This window comes from Acipenser ruthenus, chromosome 15 (assembly GCF_902713425.1).
Source record: "Acipenser ruthenus chromosome 15, fAciRut3.2 maternal haplotype, whole genome shotgun sequence".
Taxonomy (NCBI): Eukaryota; Metazoa; Chordata; class Actinopteri; order Acipenseriformes; family Acipenseridae; genus Acipenser; species Acipenser ruthenus.
This window is the reverse complement of record NC_081203.1, coordinates 16,101,615-16,117,224: the sequence shown is the minus strand read 5'-3', so window position 1 is coordinate 16,117,224 and position 15,610 is coordinate 16,101,615. Positions and strand designations below refer to the sequence as shown.

The window sequence follows — 15,610 nt, the reverse complement described above, 5'->3', positions numbered from 1 at the left end:
TCATACATTTGGACCAGCGGTAGAGGAGATTTTGCAACACTCCCCTCCCATGACTGGGAAGGGTGAGGCATTGGCGTCTGGCAGTTACCACAGTAACCTGGACTATCCCAGTCCCTACAACACCATAGAGCGACCTGAGGCACCACCTCCAGGCCTCCGCGGCAAGGAGCCAGCAGCAAGGACGGGGTGGGGCCCCAGTGCACCAGCACCCAGGGAGACAGTTCCAGCGGAACCGTTCCAGGCAGCCTCCGCCCCAGCCTCAGCAGCCCCAGGAGGAGCCCTGAAGGCTTGAGGCCTCAGACTCACCCGTTAGCACAACACCATACACATTATACACACCGTTTACACACAGTCATTTACAACTGTCAAGTGGTGACGACAAACGCATCCAAAACGGGGGCGGTCTTGGCAGGCAGAGGAGTTTGTGGATCCTGGTCGGGTTGCTGGACATCCCTGCACATAAATGTGCTAGAGCTCAGAGCAGTCCACCTCACTCTGCAACATTTTCTCCCTGTGCTCCACAACAAACATGTCCTTGTCCACACAGACAACATGTTGGTGGTTGTGTACGTGAACCACCAGGGAGGGCTTCGGTCCCTGGGGTTAAACCGCATAGCCTTTCGGCTGCTGATTTGTGCACAGAGGCAACTCCATGCTGTACATCTCCCGGGAGTGGTGAACTGGGCGGTGGTCCTCCTCTCCAGGGAGGGTCCTCACCCGTCAGAATGGTGACTGCACCCTCAGGTGGTGCAGCGCATTTGGGAATGCTTTGGGGGAAGCCCAGGTCGATCTCTTTGCCACGGCAGAGACGACCCATTGCCCCCTGTGGTTCTCCCTCCGCAGCTGCGGGGGTCAACTAGGCGTCGACGCCTTAGCGCATGAATGGCCCAAAGTGCCTGTATACGCTTTCCCGCCTATACCACTGCTCCCTGCTTTCCTTGAGAAGGGCAGGAGAAAATAAGTGACAGTTCTCACAGTGTCCCCCAGATGGCCCAGGAGAACCTGGTTTTCGAACCTCTGCCAGCTGCTGCAAGGTCAGCCCTGGGAGATCCCGCTGCGCATGGATCTCCTCAGTCATGCGAAAGGCACCCTCTGGCACCCAGAACTGGGCAGACTCCAACTGCAGGTCTGGCCCCTGAACAGGACTGCCTGTCCGCCCTAGGGCTCTCAGATGCAGTAGTGAGTACACTGCAGAACGCTAGGGCTTCTTCCACAACAGCATTGTATGCCTATAAGTGGAAATATTTAAAAAACTGGTGCGTGGCCAGAGGCCATGATCCCGTGTATTGCCCTATAGTAGTTATTTTACAGTTTCTGTAAGATCTACTAGAGGCAGGTAAATCCCCCTCTACGTTGAAAGTGTACCTAGCAGCCATATCTGTTTGCCACGTTCCCATCGATTCAGTATCCCTGGGCGCTCATATTCTGGCGACCCATTTTCTAAAGGGTGCTTAGCGGTTACATCCTCCACGAATGGAGTCTAGACGTGGTACTGGAGGCTCTCACTAAGGCCCCATTTGAGCCCATAGATACCATAGAGCTGAAATATTTCACTATGAAGATAGCCTTTCTGTCAGCTATCACCTCCACTAAGTCAGTGAGCTACAGGCACTGTCTGTGCACTGTTCCTGTATGCACGTTTGGGTCGATGGAAACAGGGTATCGTTGCGCATGAACCCTGCTTTCCTCCCTAAGGTGTTTACAGTGTTTCACTTGAATCAATCAGTGGAACTAGAGGTTTTCCATCCCCCTCCCTTTGCGGATGAGTCGGGTAGGAGATTAAATTCCTTATGCCCAGTTCGGGCATTGAGATGCTATGTGGATAAAATGAGAGCGCTGCGTCAGTCTGACCGGCTCTTTGTTTGGATTGTGGACATCGTCTGCATATACTAATGTCGGCCTACCCCCACCTGGGAGGGTGGCCGTGCACTCAACCAGAGGTGTGGCTACGTCATGGGCCTTCTTCAGAGATGCCTCATTGACTGATCTATGTACTGCGGCTAGCTGGACTGCCCCGCATACATTTACCAGGTTTTACCGACTTAATGTCATAGATCCCTCTATGCCTTTAATAGGCACCAGGGTCCTTGAGATTGCACGCTCACACCACCAACACTAGATAGCGGTAGCGAGATGTCCCTCATATGTTGTCCGCTCATTCTCCCTCATGACGGCTCTGGTATACTTTCCCAAAAGTATCATTGGCGGTCATCTTCGAATTGAAAGGGAATGATAGGTTACAGATATAACCCTGGTTCCCTGAAAGAGAAGATGACCACCAATCTCACATCACTTGCACTCACAGGTTCAATGCAAAAGAGACTGATATCTCCACGCAGTGACTATTTATTACCTCAGTGAGGCGGGACCGAGGACGTCACTCCGCAGAGGGGCCTATCGGCAGCTTCGATATAAAATGCTCAGTGAATACCTGACAAGCAGGCCTATCCCAAAAGTATCATTGGCCGTCATCTTCTCTTTCAGGGAACTGGGGTTACATCCGTAACCTGACGTTTAATATATAAAATGTCAAAGGTAGGAGAAAGTGGAGCAGCTCCTTCTCCAGGCTCCAGAGTGCTCCGGTGAACCCGGCTCCAGGTTCGCTCTGGCTTCAGCACCCCCAGCTCCAGCTCCGCTCCGGCGAACCCGGCTCCAGGTTCGCTCCGGCTTCAGCACCCCCAGCTCCAGCTCTGCTCCGGCGAACCCGGCTCCAGCTCCGCTCCAGCTACAGCACCCCCAGCTCCAGCTCTGCTCCTGCTTCAGCACCCCCAGCTCCAGCTCTGCTCCGGCTTCAGCACCCCCAGCTCCAGCTCCGCTCCGGCTTCGGCACCCCCAGCTCCAGCTCCGCTCCGGCTTCAGCACCCCCAGCTCCAGCACCGCTCCGGCTTCAGCACACCCAGCTCCAGCTCCGCTCCGGCTTCAGCACCCCCAGCTCCAGCTCTGCTCCGGCTCCGGAGCACAGCTCGGAAAACAGGACAGCTCCGCTCCGGCTCCAGGCCTCTGAGCTGGCTCCGGGCTCTGGAGCCGGAGCAAGGCCAACACCATACCTGTCAACTCTTACAGGCTTCCATGTAAGAAGAATGTGAAAATTGCAGCTTCTGCTCAGTATGACATGAAGATGCATTCTGAGACTGCCGACCATAAGGAATGTGTAAAGAAGAGCAAACTGCCAATGAATGCATATTTTGAAAAGAAACAGTCAAACACAGAAAAAGTCAGAGCCGAATTTTTTAAGGTTTGGAAGCTCTGGTATACAAGTTGGGCTCAGAAACGGTTGACAGGTATGCAACCCTACTGGGGATTATTGGAGGATGGTACTAAAGTAGTACACAACTTAATACCAATTGCAACAAACTGAGCAGCTCCAGGTAGTCCCCAGCTGCATACTAGAAATGTTTTCAAGTGCAACTAAACTGCTTGATTTTTTTGAGGATGCAACATTGACAATGGATAATTGCAAAGCATACAACATGGTTTATTTAGATTTCCAGAAAGCTTTTGACAAAGTCCCGCATTAAAAATTAATTCTCAAACTGAACGCAGTAGGGATTCAAGGAAATGCATGCACATGGATTAGGGAGTGGTTAACATGTAGAAAACAGAAAGTACTGATTAGAGGAGAAACGTCAAAATGGAGCGAGGTAACCAGTGGTGTACCACAGGGATCAATATTAGGTCCTCTGCTATTCGTAATCTACATTAATGATTTAGATTGTGGTATAGTAAGCAAACTTGTTAAATTTGCAGATGACACAAAAATAGGAGGAGTGGCAAACACTGTTGCAGCAGCAAAGGTCATTCAAAATGATCTAGACAGCATTCAGAACTGGGCAGACACATGGCAAATGACATTTAATAGAGAAAAGTGTAAAGTATTGCATGCAGGCAGTAAAAATGTGCATTATAAATATCATATGGGAGATACTGAAATTGAAGAAGGGAACTATGAAAAAGACCTAGGAGTTTATGTTGACTCAGAAATGTCTTCATCTAGACAATGTGGGGAAGCTATAAAAAATGCCAACAAGATGCTTGGATATATTGTGAGAAGTGTTGAATTTAAATCAAGGGAAGTAATGTTAAAACTCTACAATGCATTAGGAAGACAGCACCTAGAATATTGTGTTCAGTTCTGATCACCTCGTTACAAAAAGGATATTGCTGCTCTAAAAAGAGTGCAAAGAAGAGCAACCAGAATTATCCCAGGTTTAAAAGGCATGTCGTATGCAGACAGGCTAAAAGAATTTAATCTATTCAGTCTTGAACAAAGAAGACTACGCAGTGATCTGATTCAAGCATTCAAAATCCTAAAAGGTATAGACAATGTCGACCCAGGGGACTTTTTTGACCTGAAAAAACAAACAAGGACCAGGGGTCACAAATGGAGATTAGATAAAGGGGCATTCAGAACAGAAAATAGGAGGCACTTTTTTACACAGAGAATTGTGAGGGTCTGGAACCAACTCCCCAGTAATGTTGTTGAAGCTGACACCCTGGGATCCTTTAAGAAGCTGCTTGATGAAATTCTGGGATCAATAAGTTACTAACAACCAAAGGAGCAAGATGGGCTGAATGGCCTCCTCTCGTTTGTAAACTTTCTTATGTTCTTATGTTCTAATCCTGTGATGCGTACAAAAATTAGGGATCCTCAAATTTGTTCCGCATCTTTCTTTTTTTTGCAATTGGTACTAAATTAGTACACAGCACCGTATAGACGGTCCGCAGCTCTGTTCTAATTTCCCAAATTCGCTGCAATTCACCCTAAATGAGCTACATGTTCTGGTTCACAAAAATCCACAGGATTTAACCCGAAAGCAATTTCACAGTCGCCCGAGTCACTAGTTATCCTTGTAGACACACATGTATGCTCATGTTTATGTTAACAAATCGAATTCTATTTAAATAAAATAAAAAAAATAAAAAACACAGTGTAAAGTACTTTTTCAAATTGAACAAATTAATGAGAAATATAAAATAAAAAATAAAAAACACAGTGTAAAGTACTTTTTCAAATTGAACAAATTAATGAGAAATATAAAATAAAAAAATAAAAAACACAGTGTAAAGTACTTTTTCAAATTGAACAAATTAATGAGAAATACCTCCTTGCGGGATGGGGTAAAAGCCGGAACTGCGGGAACGGTACTTTAATGAATTCAATTGCTTTAAAAAACAGCATAGAAAGTTGCACACACGTGAGGAGAATATTTTAACAATCAGAACCGATTAATAACGCGTTGTCATTAACCCGTTCCGGGCCAAAACCCTCTTTTTATCACCAGAAACACTATTGAGAAAACCCACCGAACCGACCTTTAACTGCCCGTTCCCTACAATAAACAGCTGTATAGACAAAACCGCCCGGAACAGGATGTTCCGAAGCTGCACAGAATATGAAAATGATACACACCATACAACTAAGTGAGGACCTCATAACACTATTGAGAAAACCCACCGAACCGACCTTTATTTTCCCATTCCGTGCATAAACAGCTGTATAGACAAAACCGCCCTGAACACGGGGTTCCGAAGCTGCACAGAGTATGAAAATGATACACACAATACAACTAAGTGAGGACCTCATAACACTATTGAGAAAACCCACCGAACCGACCTTTATTTTCCCATTCCGTGCATAAACAGCTGTATAGACAAAACCGCCCGGAACACGGCGTTCCGAAGCTGCACATAGTATGAAAATGATACACACCGTAAAACTAAGTGGGAACAACATAACACTGCTGAAAAAACCCGCCGAACCAACCTTTAACTGCCCGTTCCGTGCAATAAACAGCTGTATAGACAAAACCGCCCGGAACACCGGGTTGCAAAGCTGCAGAGTATGAAAATGATACACACAATACAACTAAGTGAGGACATCATAACACTATTGAAAATACCCACCGAACCGACCTTTCATTGCCCATTGTGTGCAACAAACAGCTTGATTAATAAAGCTGTCCAGAAACTGCACAGGAGATGAAAAAAGACACATAATACAGTGAGTAACATACTTACAAAAATTGTCCGACCTTTAATTGCCCATTCCCTGCATAAAATGGGTTAATATGAGTAGATCTACTGCAAATTCAAGAATGGGTATTCAGCCGAAGAGATGTTCGCTGATTTTTACTGTCTATACAAACTACACTTTTCAGCTAACACCTGCAAAGGGCCACTGATTAGTACTTTAATACTGTATTGGATCGGAACACTACATTTGCCTACAAATTCAGTGACGACAGAGAATATCATGTTATTGACCAGATATTGTTTTTTGTGATTAAGCACTAGAATCAAATTTCAGCTATGTGTTATACTCTCAGGAAAACAACATTTAGCAAAAACGGTTCTATGTCTTAGATGTGGAACCGTTTATCTGGTGCTGTTTGAAACCATGTGTAAGATTCTGTATTTGTACTTTATAATAATCAGTTTAATAGTCCATGCAGTATGCTGAGAACTCTGTACTCATTTCTCCAAAATGTCATGACTTCTGTAAACTGCTGAATGTGCTTTGTGTTGACAACCATTCAAGCTTGTGTTGGTAAGTTTGTGGTACACTGGATGTTGTTGTAGACTGAATGATGAGAATATAGGGGTTAGAGAACATCAGCTTGCTTCTGGGTTCCCATGTGCTTCTTCTTGGTCCATGCATCACTAATAGAGAGATAATTCATCCATATTACTAGATGTACATATTTTAGTCATAATATAAGAAAAATGTGTGTGTGTACTTTTAAGATGTTGATGGTGTAACCACATATAAATTGTTGTTTGTTCACTTTAAAAGCTAGTGTTGTTGATGAGACTGTTTTTAGAGTAAGATGCAAAGCGGCAGTAGTAAATGTGTGATATTAAGATTGCAATGTAAAACGAGTGAGATGTAGGGTCGGAAACTGGATCTCATTTTTAACGTGGTATCTGTTGGGCATGATGAGATTGGGGTTTCATTAGCCTTTAATGTAAGATACAACCCCTATGGGTCCGAATGAGGCAGAGCATGTCAGATTTCTTTTACACACATCTCAAGCCAATGTTTATTAAATTAATAAGGTAACAGGAATTTGGAGCAAATAAAAGTTATTTGTATATCCCGGCGGCCACTACAAAACCCAGTAATAAACCCCCCAGGTAACCCCGCCCATGCTCATAATATCCAGCCATTCAGTAATTGCTCCCTCCCTCCCTCGCCGAACAACCAACAACAGATATTTCAGTTTTTTATTTATTTTTCTTAAAAATATTTCCCAACATAAAACCAATGTCACCTTACAATAATTGATTTTGAGTTTCAGTGTTTTAAAATAAAATATCAAACAGAACGAAATTTCAATGTACCATTTGTAATTCAGTAATATGAGAGAATTAGTCAGGGGTCTGAATACTTTTGCAAGGCACTGTGTGTATATATATATATATATATATATATATATATATATATATATATATATATATATATATATATATATATATATACACATATATAATGCATGTGAGTTTGTAAATAAACATAAAAGGTTCCAAGTAGAACCTTAAGGTTCTTAAAAGATCCTTGTTTGTAAGGTTCCTCAGGAACCCCAGTAAAAAGGTTCTTTGAAGCACCTTAAAAGGTTCCTCCACAGTATCAACCCCAGGAACCCCGAAAGGTTCTTACTAGAACCTTTACTTTTTAGAGTGTACCTTCAGATTAAGTTAAAGATTTGAGGTTGTTAGCACCAGGTTCTTTCATTTGGGCCAGAGGATAAGGTCTTGACCAAGTATAACACAAACACACAATAAAAATGCCAGTGATGTAAAATAGTCAAATTTATTTAAAACACAATTTCGTTTCAATTCTCATATTGCACAAACTAATGCTATCGGTTAGTTACAGCGTTTCAGCCACATACTTCAATTCGATACATTGTTTCAAAGGTCTCAGGCATTACACTGTTCATAGTTTAATATAGCAGCAACTCATTTAGAGCAAGAATACATTGTTTCATTTCTCTCTCGTATTCAGACAGGAGGTTCCCAAATTAAACACAAACATGTTTGTTTGTTTATTCTGTTTATTTTATTTATTTATTTATTTATGCATATGACACACAATGTAAAAACTAATTATTTTTTTTTGAAGAAGAAAATGGAGAATGCATCAAGGTTTCTGTATCTGGTCACCCTGCCTAATGTTAAAATCTAAACTGTTTTGCTTTGTTTGCTCGTTTTTCCTTACATGTTGTAAACTACATAATTCTAAGGTAGTGTGTTTGCTTGCCTTTGCACTGAATTGCATTGTATCCATTTTGCATCAAATATAGCCTATGTACATATATGAATATGTTAAATACATTTAAATATATATATATATATATAGAGAGAGAGAGAGAGAGAGAGAGAGAGAGAGAGAGAGAGAGAGAGAGAGAGAGAGAGAGAGAGAGAGAGAGAGCGAGAGCGAGCATATACAAACAAAATAAAAATACACCGTTATTACCCGGAATGGGCAGTTAAAGGTCGGTTCGGTGGGTTTTCTCAATAGTGTTATGAGGTCCTCACTTAGTTGTATTGTGTGTATAATTTTCATACTCTGTGCAGCTTCGGAACCTCGTGTTCCGCGCGGTTTTGTCTATACAGCTATTTATGCACGGAATGGGAAAATAAAGGTTGGTTCGGTGGGTTTTCTCAATAGTGTTATGTTGTTCCCACTTAGTTTTACGGTGTGTATCATTTTCATACTCTGTGCAGCTTCGGAACCCGGTGTTCCGGGCGGTTTTGTCTATACCGCTGTTTATGCACGGAATGGGCAGTTAAAGGTCGGTTCGGTGGATTTTTTTCAGAAGTTTTATGTTGTCCCCACTTAGTTGTATTATGTGTATAATTTTCGTCGTCTTTGCACCTTCGGAACACAGTGTTCCGGGAGCTTTTTGGTGAGAAAAAGAGGGTTCTGGGCCGGAACGGGTTAATGACAGCGCGTTATCAATCGGTTCTGATTGCTAAAATATTCTCCTCACGTGTGTGCAACTTTCTATGCTGTTTTTTTAAAGCAATTGAATTCATTAAAGTACCATTCCGGGCCGTTACGTCTCGTTCCGGCTTTTACCCCATCCCCCTGCCTGCTTATATTAAACTCATGTGGTTAGTGTCATAATGAAAACTATACAATAGCTGCTGCTACGTGAAAGAGAATTAAAATTCACCCCCCGTCCAGATTCGGAGGCAACTACATTGGAAACGTGCATTCAGTACCGCGGAGGTGATGAAATTCCGAAGTAATGTTAAGTGACTTGACTGACTCCGATCAGCTGTGATGTTGTCAGCGGAGGAGGGGGTTACGGAGCAGGAAGCGATTCGAGTGTGTGAACTGCTAACACCCAGCTGAGACTCTCCGTACCATGGGGCAGCAAAGACACGACACGACACGACACGGAGTCTGACATCTACATACTGCTGCCGTCCATGCAGATATCGTAATTAAGAGGAAATTATGAGGGAGGTGAAGGGTTGCGGCATGCGGTCTGCGGTGGGCTTTTTGTCCCAGAGAAAGATAAACGGGCACCCCCTGATGAAAGAGGAATTTCAGAGGCGAAGGTTGGCAGGCTGCACCAGCCTGTACAAGAAAGATATGCTGGGACATTTTGGATGTGTCAATGCAATAGAGTTTTCCAACAATGGAGGGGAATGGCTGGCGTCCGGTATGGGGGCATTTCCTTCTTTGAATTCTTTGAAGACAATAATATTAATATTTGCTGTAAATGTTATAATCAGTTACTGCTTGAACGTCATGTATTGTAAATAATATAATGTCGTGCGTAGCTACATTTTTGTGACACGAGTGTAAAAACTGTATGCATTTAGTGGCTGTACAATTATTGAGAGGTGGAATTAGTTCCCCGACTTGTCACTGAATGAATATTCATGTTTTTGAAGCTGATGGCATTACTGTGTGCTACATGTCGTCAAACTGTTCTCACTGATGGCAACATTTATAGTAGGTTACGGGAACTATATTTAAACTAAATGACTTTTTAGCTAATTACACCTGTAAAACTTAAGTTTGCAAGAGATCTATTTTCGCTTAATTTTCGTGGTTGGCAGATTCAGAGGTTGATAGTAAAAATGTAACCGAAAGCCTGGGAAAAGTAGCCAATTTTGGAAGTACAGTATGCAAACTAATGCAAAAAACAAAAACAAAACAAAACAAAAAAACCACACAAAATGATATATATTGTACTTAGAATAAACGTACTTTTTTCAATTTGACAATTGTTTTTTTTTTTCCTCTTAAAGGCGCATTCTACGCTTAGTCGTAAGATTTGTGAAAAAGTACGTTTATTATCCAGTTATAATGTAATTATTTTTATAACTGAATGTTAAACCGATTCAAAGTTTGTTGTTTCATCTGGCTATGATTCTCCTCATATTTCTCTGATTTAAATACTGGGTGTATAAAATTAATCGCTGTTGTGGTCTGCTGCACAACTTCCCTACCTCTAGAAATCACGTACAGCTTTTTCCTGGACACTTGATTAAATAGAGTCCCAGGCTTCAAAATATTGATAAAGGCCTCACTTAGAGACAGGTTGAATGATCGAGCACCTATCTAAAATTGACAGTATAAAGTAGCTAGGCGCTGATAGTCGATAGCCTGTCTCAGAGATCCGAGTATGCTAATCTAATCAATTGGACTGAAAAAATGTGTTTTTTTTATAGGTGCATTTTTGTCGAATTACAAAGTTGAGATATTTTTCCTTCCAAGTCATTGTAATGGCCACTAGTAGCAGATTCTGGTGTGGGGCCCTTCTTTCAAAATCCTGCAGCTGCCAGTCCCCAGTGCAGGCGCAATGCATACCGTAGTGTTCCTTGTCATGACTAGGAAATCATGCAGGCAAAGCATGGGGAAACTGAAGAGTACCTCTGATGTATCTAGAAACCTGGACATATACAGTATTCATTCATTTATATTAAACAGCTGTGAGTCTAGCTTTACTAATAGGAGCTGCTCATGCTGCTGTAGGTGGTGACAATATATAACATGACACTTCTAGCTCCTGGGTTTTAATATATATAATAATATATTTAATTGAAGGCATTTCTGAAACCCAGGACTGGGTGCAGGACACGTGTGAGGTTCAAGCCACTTGTATGTCCAGATGAACCATCATTTGTTTTTTAACACAGGGTTCCTGTGTTAATAAGCAGAGAGGCTTTTATACTGTGCAGATAGGTTCCTGTGTTAATAAGCAGAGAGGCTTTGATACTGTGCAGAAGGGTTCATGTGTTAATAAGCAGAGAGGCTTTGATACTGTGCAGAAGGGTTCATGTGTTAATAAGCAGAGAGGCTTTGATACTGTGCCGAAGGGCTCCAGTGTTAATAAGCAGAGAGGCTTTGATACTGTGCAGCAGGGTTCCTGTGTTAATAAGCAGAGAGGCTTTGATACTGTGCAGAAGGGTTCCTGTGTTAATAAGCAGAGAGGCTTTGATACTGTGCAGAAGGGTTCCTGTGTTAATAAGCAGAGAGGCTTTGATACTGTGCAGAAGGGTTCCTGTGTTAATAAGCAGAGAGGCTTTGATACTGTGCAGAAGGGTTCATGCGTTAATAAGCAGAGAGGCTTTGATACTGTGCAGAAGGGTTCATGTGTTAATAAGCAGAGAGGCCTTTATACTGTGCAGATAGGTTCCTGTGTTAATAAGCAGAGAGGCTTTGATACTGTGCAGAAGGGTTCCTGTGTTAATAAGCAGAGAGGCTTTTATACTGTGCAGAAGGGCGTGTTAATAAGCAGAGAGGCTTTGATACTGTGCAGTAGGGCGTGTTAATAAGCAGAGAGGCTTTGATACTGTGCAGTAGGGCGTGTTAATAAGCAGAGAGGCTTTGATACTGTGCAGAAGGGCGTGTTAATAAGCAGAGAGGCTTTGATACTGTGCAGAAGGGTTCATGCGTTAATAAGCAGAGAGGCTTTGATACTGTGCAGAAGGGTTCATGTGTTAATAAGCAGAGAGGCTTTGATACTGTGCAGCAGGGTTCCTGTGTTAATAAGCAGAGAGGCTTTGATACTGTGCAGATAGGTTCCTGTGTTAATAAGCAGAGAGGCTTTGATACTGTGCAGAAGGGTTCCTGTGTTAATAAGCAGAGAGGCTTTGATACTGTGCAGAAGGGCGTGTTAATAAGCAGAGAGGCTTTGATACTGTGCAGCAGGGTTCCTGTGTTAATAAGCAGAGAGGCTTTGATACTGTGCAGAAGGGTTCATGCGTTAATAAGCAGAGAGGCTTTGATACAGTGCAGAAGGGTTCCTGTGTTAATAAGCAGAGAGGCTTTGATACTGTGCTGCAGGGTTCCTGTGTTAATAAGCAGAGAGGCTTTGATACTGTGCAGAAGGGTTCATGTGTTAATATTATTATTATTATTATTTATTTCTTAGCAGACGCCCTTATCCAGGGCGACTTACAATCGCAAGCAAATACAAATACATTCAAGTGTTACAATACAAGTCATACAATAAGAGCAAGAAATACAATAATTTTTTCAAGTGTGACAAACCACAATTCAATAATACAGCAGATAATAGTGAAAGTTACATCAGGATATGATTAAATAGTGATAGTTACATCAGGATATGATTAAGTACAAAATACTACAGGTTAAACACTTGGCAGATTACAATATTCTGAAGTACAGGATTAAATGCAGTAAAACAGGGGGCAGATAAGAGCAAAATAAAGCATATTTAAATGAAGGGTGATAGTGTCCCAGGATACAACAGAGGAGTTCTACAGGTGCTGTTTGAAGAGGTGAGTCTTAAGGAGGCGCCGGAATGTGGTCAGGGACTGGGCAGTCCTGACATCTGTAGGAAGGTCGTTCCACCACTGCGGAGCAAGGGTGGAGAAGGAGCGGGCTCGGGAGGCAGGGGAGCGTAGCGGAGGTAGAGCCAGTCTTCTAGTGCAGGCGGAGCGGAGAGGTCGAGTGGGGGTGTAGGGAGAGATGAGGGTCTGGAGGTAGCTGGGTGCAGTCTGGTCAAGGCATCTGTAGGCTTGTACAAGAGTCTTGAACTGGATGCGAGCAGTGATCGGGAGCCAGTGGAGCAAGCGGAGTAGTGGAGTAGCGTGGGCGAAGCGAGGTAGAGAGAACACCAGGCGAGCAGCAGAGTTCTGGATGAGCTGGAGCGGACGGGTGGCGGACGCAGGGAGGCCAGCCAGGAGGGAGTTGCAGTAGTCTAGGCGGGAGAGTACCAGGGCCTGGACCAGGAGCTGGGTAGCATAGTTGGTGAGGAAGGGTCGGATTCTTCGGATGTTGCTCAGGAAGAATCTGCAAGTGCGTGCCAGAGTGGAGATGTGCTGGGAATAAGAGAGGCAGGGGTCCAGGGTGACTCCAAGGTTCTTAGCTGAGGAAGAGGGAGAGAGTGTGGTAGATTCCAGAGGAACAGAGATAGAGAGATCAGAGGAGGGGGAGGAGGAGGGAAAGAAAAGGAGGTCAAATTTAGAGAGTTTGAGTTTGAGGTGATGCGAGTGCATCCAGGAGGAAATAGCAGACAGACAGGTAGAGATACGGGAGGAGATGGTGGAGTCAGAGGTGGGGAAGGAGAGGAAAATCTGAGCATCATCAGCATAGAAATGGTATGAGAAACCATAGGATGCGATGAGGGGGCCCAGGGAGCGGGTGTAGAGAGAGAACAGGAGAGGACCCAAGACTGACCCTTGGGGGACTCCAGTTAAGAGAGGGTGAGGTGTGGAGGTTGCTCCACGCCAGGTTACCTGGTAAGTGCGGTTGGAGAGGTAGGAGGAGAACCAGGCCAGAGCAGTGCCAGAGATCCCCAGGTCAGCAAGAGATGATAGTAGAATAGAGTGATCAACAGTGTCAAAGGCAGCAGAGAGGTCGAGGAGAATTAGGACAGAGGAGAGAGAGGCAGCTCGGGCACACTTAAGTGAGTTGGTGACAGACAGGAGGGCGGTTTCAGTGGAGTGAGCAGAGCGGAAGCCAGATTGGAATAAGCAGAGAGGCTTTGATACTGTGCAGAGGGGTTCATGTGTTAATAAGCAGAGAGGCTATGATACAGTGCAGCAGGGTTCCTGTGTTAATAAGCAGAGAGGCTTTGATACAGTGCAGCAGGGTTCCTGTGTTAATAAGCAGAGAGGCTTTGATACTGTGCAGCAGAGTTCATGCGTTAATAAGCAGAGAGGCTATGATACTGTGCAGAAGGGTTCCTATGTTAATAAGCAGAGGGGCTTTGATACTGTGCAGCAGGGTTCCTGTGTTAATAAGCAGAGAGGCTTTGATACTGTGCAGCAGGGTTCCTGTGTTAATAAGCAGAGAGGCTTTGATACTGTGCAGCAGAGTTCATGCGTTAATAAGCAGAGAGGCTATGATACTGTGCAGAAGGGTTCCTATGTTAATAAGCAGAGGGACTTTGATACTGTGCAGCAGGGTTCCTCTGTTAATAAGCAGAGAGGCTTTGATACTGTGCAGCAGGGTTCCTGTGTTATTAAGCAATGAGGCTTTGATACTGTGCAGAAGGGTTCCTGTGTTAATAAGCAGAGAGGCTTTGATACTGTGCAGAAGGGTTCATGCGTTAATAAGCAGAGAGGCTTTGATACTGTGCAGCAGGGTTCCTGCGTTAATAAGCAGAGAGGCTTTGATACAGTGCAGAAGGGCTCCAGTGTTAATAAGCAGAGAGGCTTTGATACTGTGCAGCAGGGTTCCTGTGTTAATAAGCAGAGAGGCTTTGATACAGTGCAGAAGGGCTCCAGTGTTAATAAGCAGAGAGGCTTTGATACTGTGCAGCAGGGTTCATGCGTTAATAAGCAGAGAGGCTTTGATACTGTGCAGCAGGGTTCATGTGTTAATAAGCAGAGAGGCTTTGATACAGTGCAGAAGGGCTCCAGTGTTAATAAGCAGAGAGGCTTTGATATTGTGCAGCAGGGTTCCTGTGTTAATAAGCAGAGAGGCTTTGATACAGTGCAGAAGGGCTCCAGTGTTAATAAGCAGAGAGGCTTTGATACTGTGCAGCAGGGTTCATGCGTTAATAAGCAGAGAGGCTTTGATACAGTGCAGAAGGGCTCCAGTGTTAATAAGCAGAGAGGCTTTGATACTGTGCAGCAGGGTTCCTGTGTTAATAAGCAGAGAGGCTTTGATACAGTGCAGAAGGGCTCCAGTGTTAATAAGCAGAGAGGCTTTGATACTGTGCAGCAGGGTTCCTGTGTTAATAAGCAATGAGGCTTTGATACTGTGCAGCAGGGTTCCTGTGTTAATAAGCAGAGAGGCTTTGATACAGTGCAGCAGGGTTCCTGTGTTAATAAGCAATGAGGCTTTGATACTGTGCAGCAGGGTTCATGCGTTAATAAGCAGAGAGGCTTTGATACAGTGCAGCAGGGTTCCTGTGTTAATAAGCAATGAGGCTTTGATACTGTGCAGCAGGGTTCCTGTGTTAATAAACAGAGAGGCTTTGGTACTGTTCAGAAGGGTTCTAGTGTTAATAAGCGGTCCCTGTGCAGGGATCAGAGAGCTGCAGTGAAATTAGGAATAGAACTCAAACAGTGAATGAGTTGTGTAGAATATTCTTACTCTGTGAATGGGTTGTGTAGAATATTATTACTCTGAAAGTGTAATTGCAATGTGCCTCCGTCCTGTTACTTGTGT

General features: G+C 43.8%; 1 protein-coding gene across 1 annotated transcript in view; it reads left to right on the top strand.

Moving 5' to 3' along the window:
- The first annotated feature begins 9,069 nt into the window (after positions 1 to 9,069).
- The window catches only part of dcaf5 (ddb1 and cul4 associated factor 5), an 83,053-nt gene continuing 76,512 nt past the window's right edge, over positions 9,070 to 15,610 (top strand). Inside the window, exon 1 of the mRNA XM_058987204.1 lies at positions 9,070 to 9,674. Coding sequence (XP_058843187.1) covers positions 9,467 to 9,674 — 208 coding nt within the window. The 5' untranslated portion in view covers positions 9,070 to 9,466. The remainder of the gene's footprint in view (positions 9,675 to 15,610) is intronic.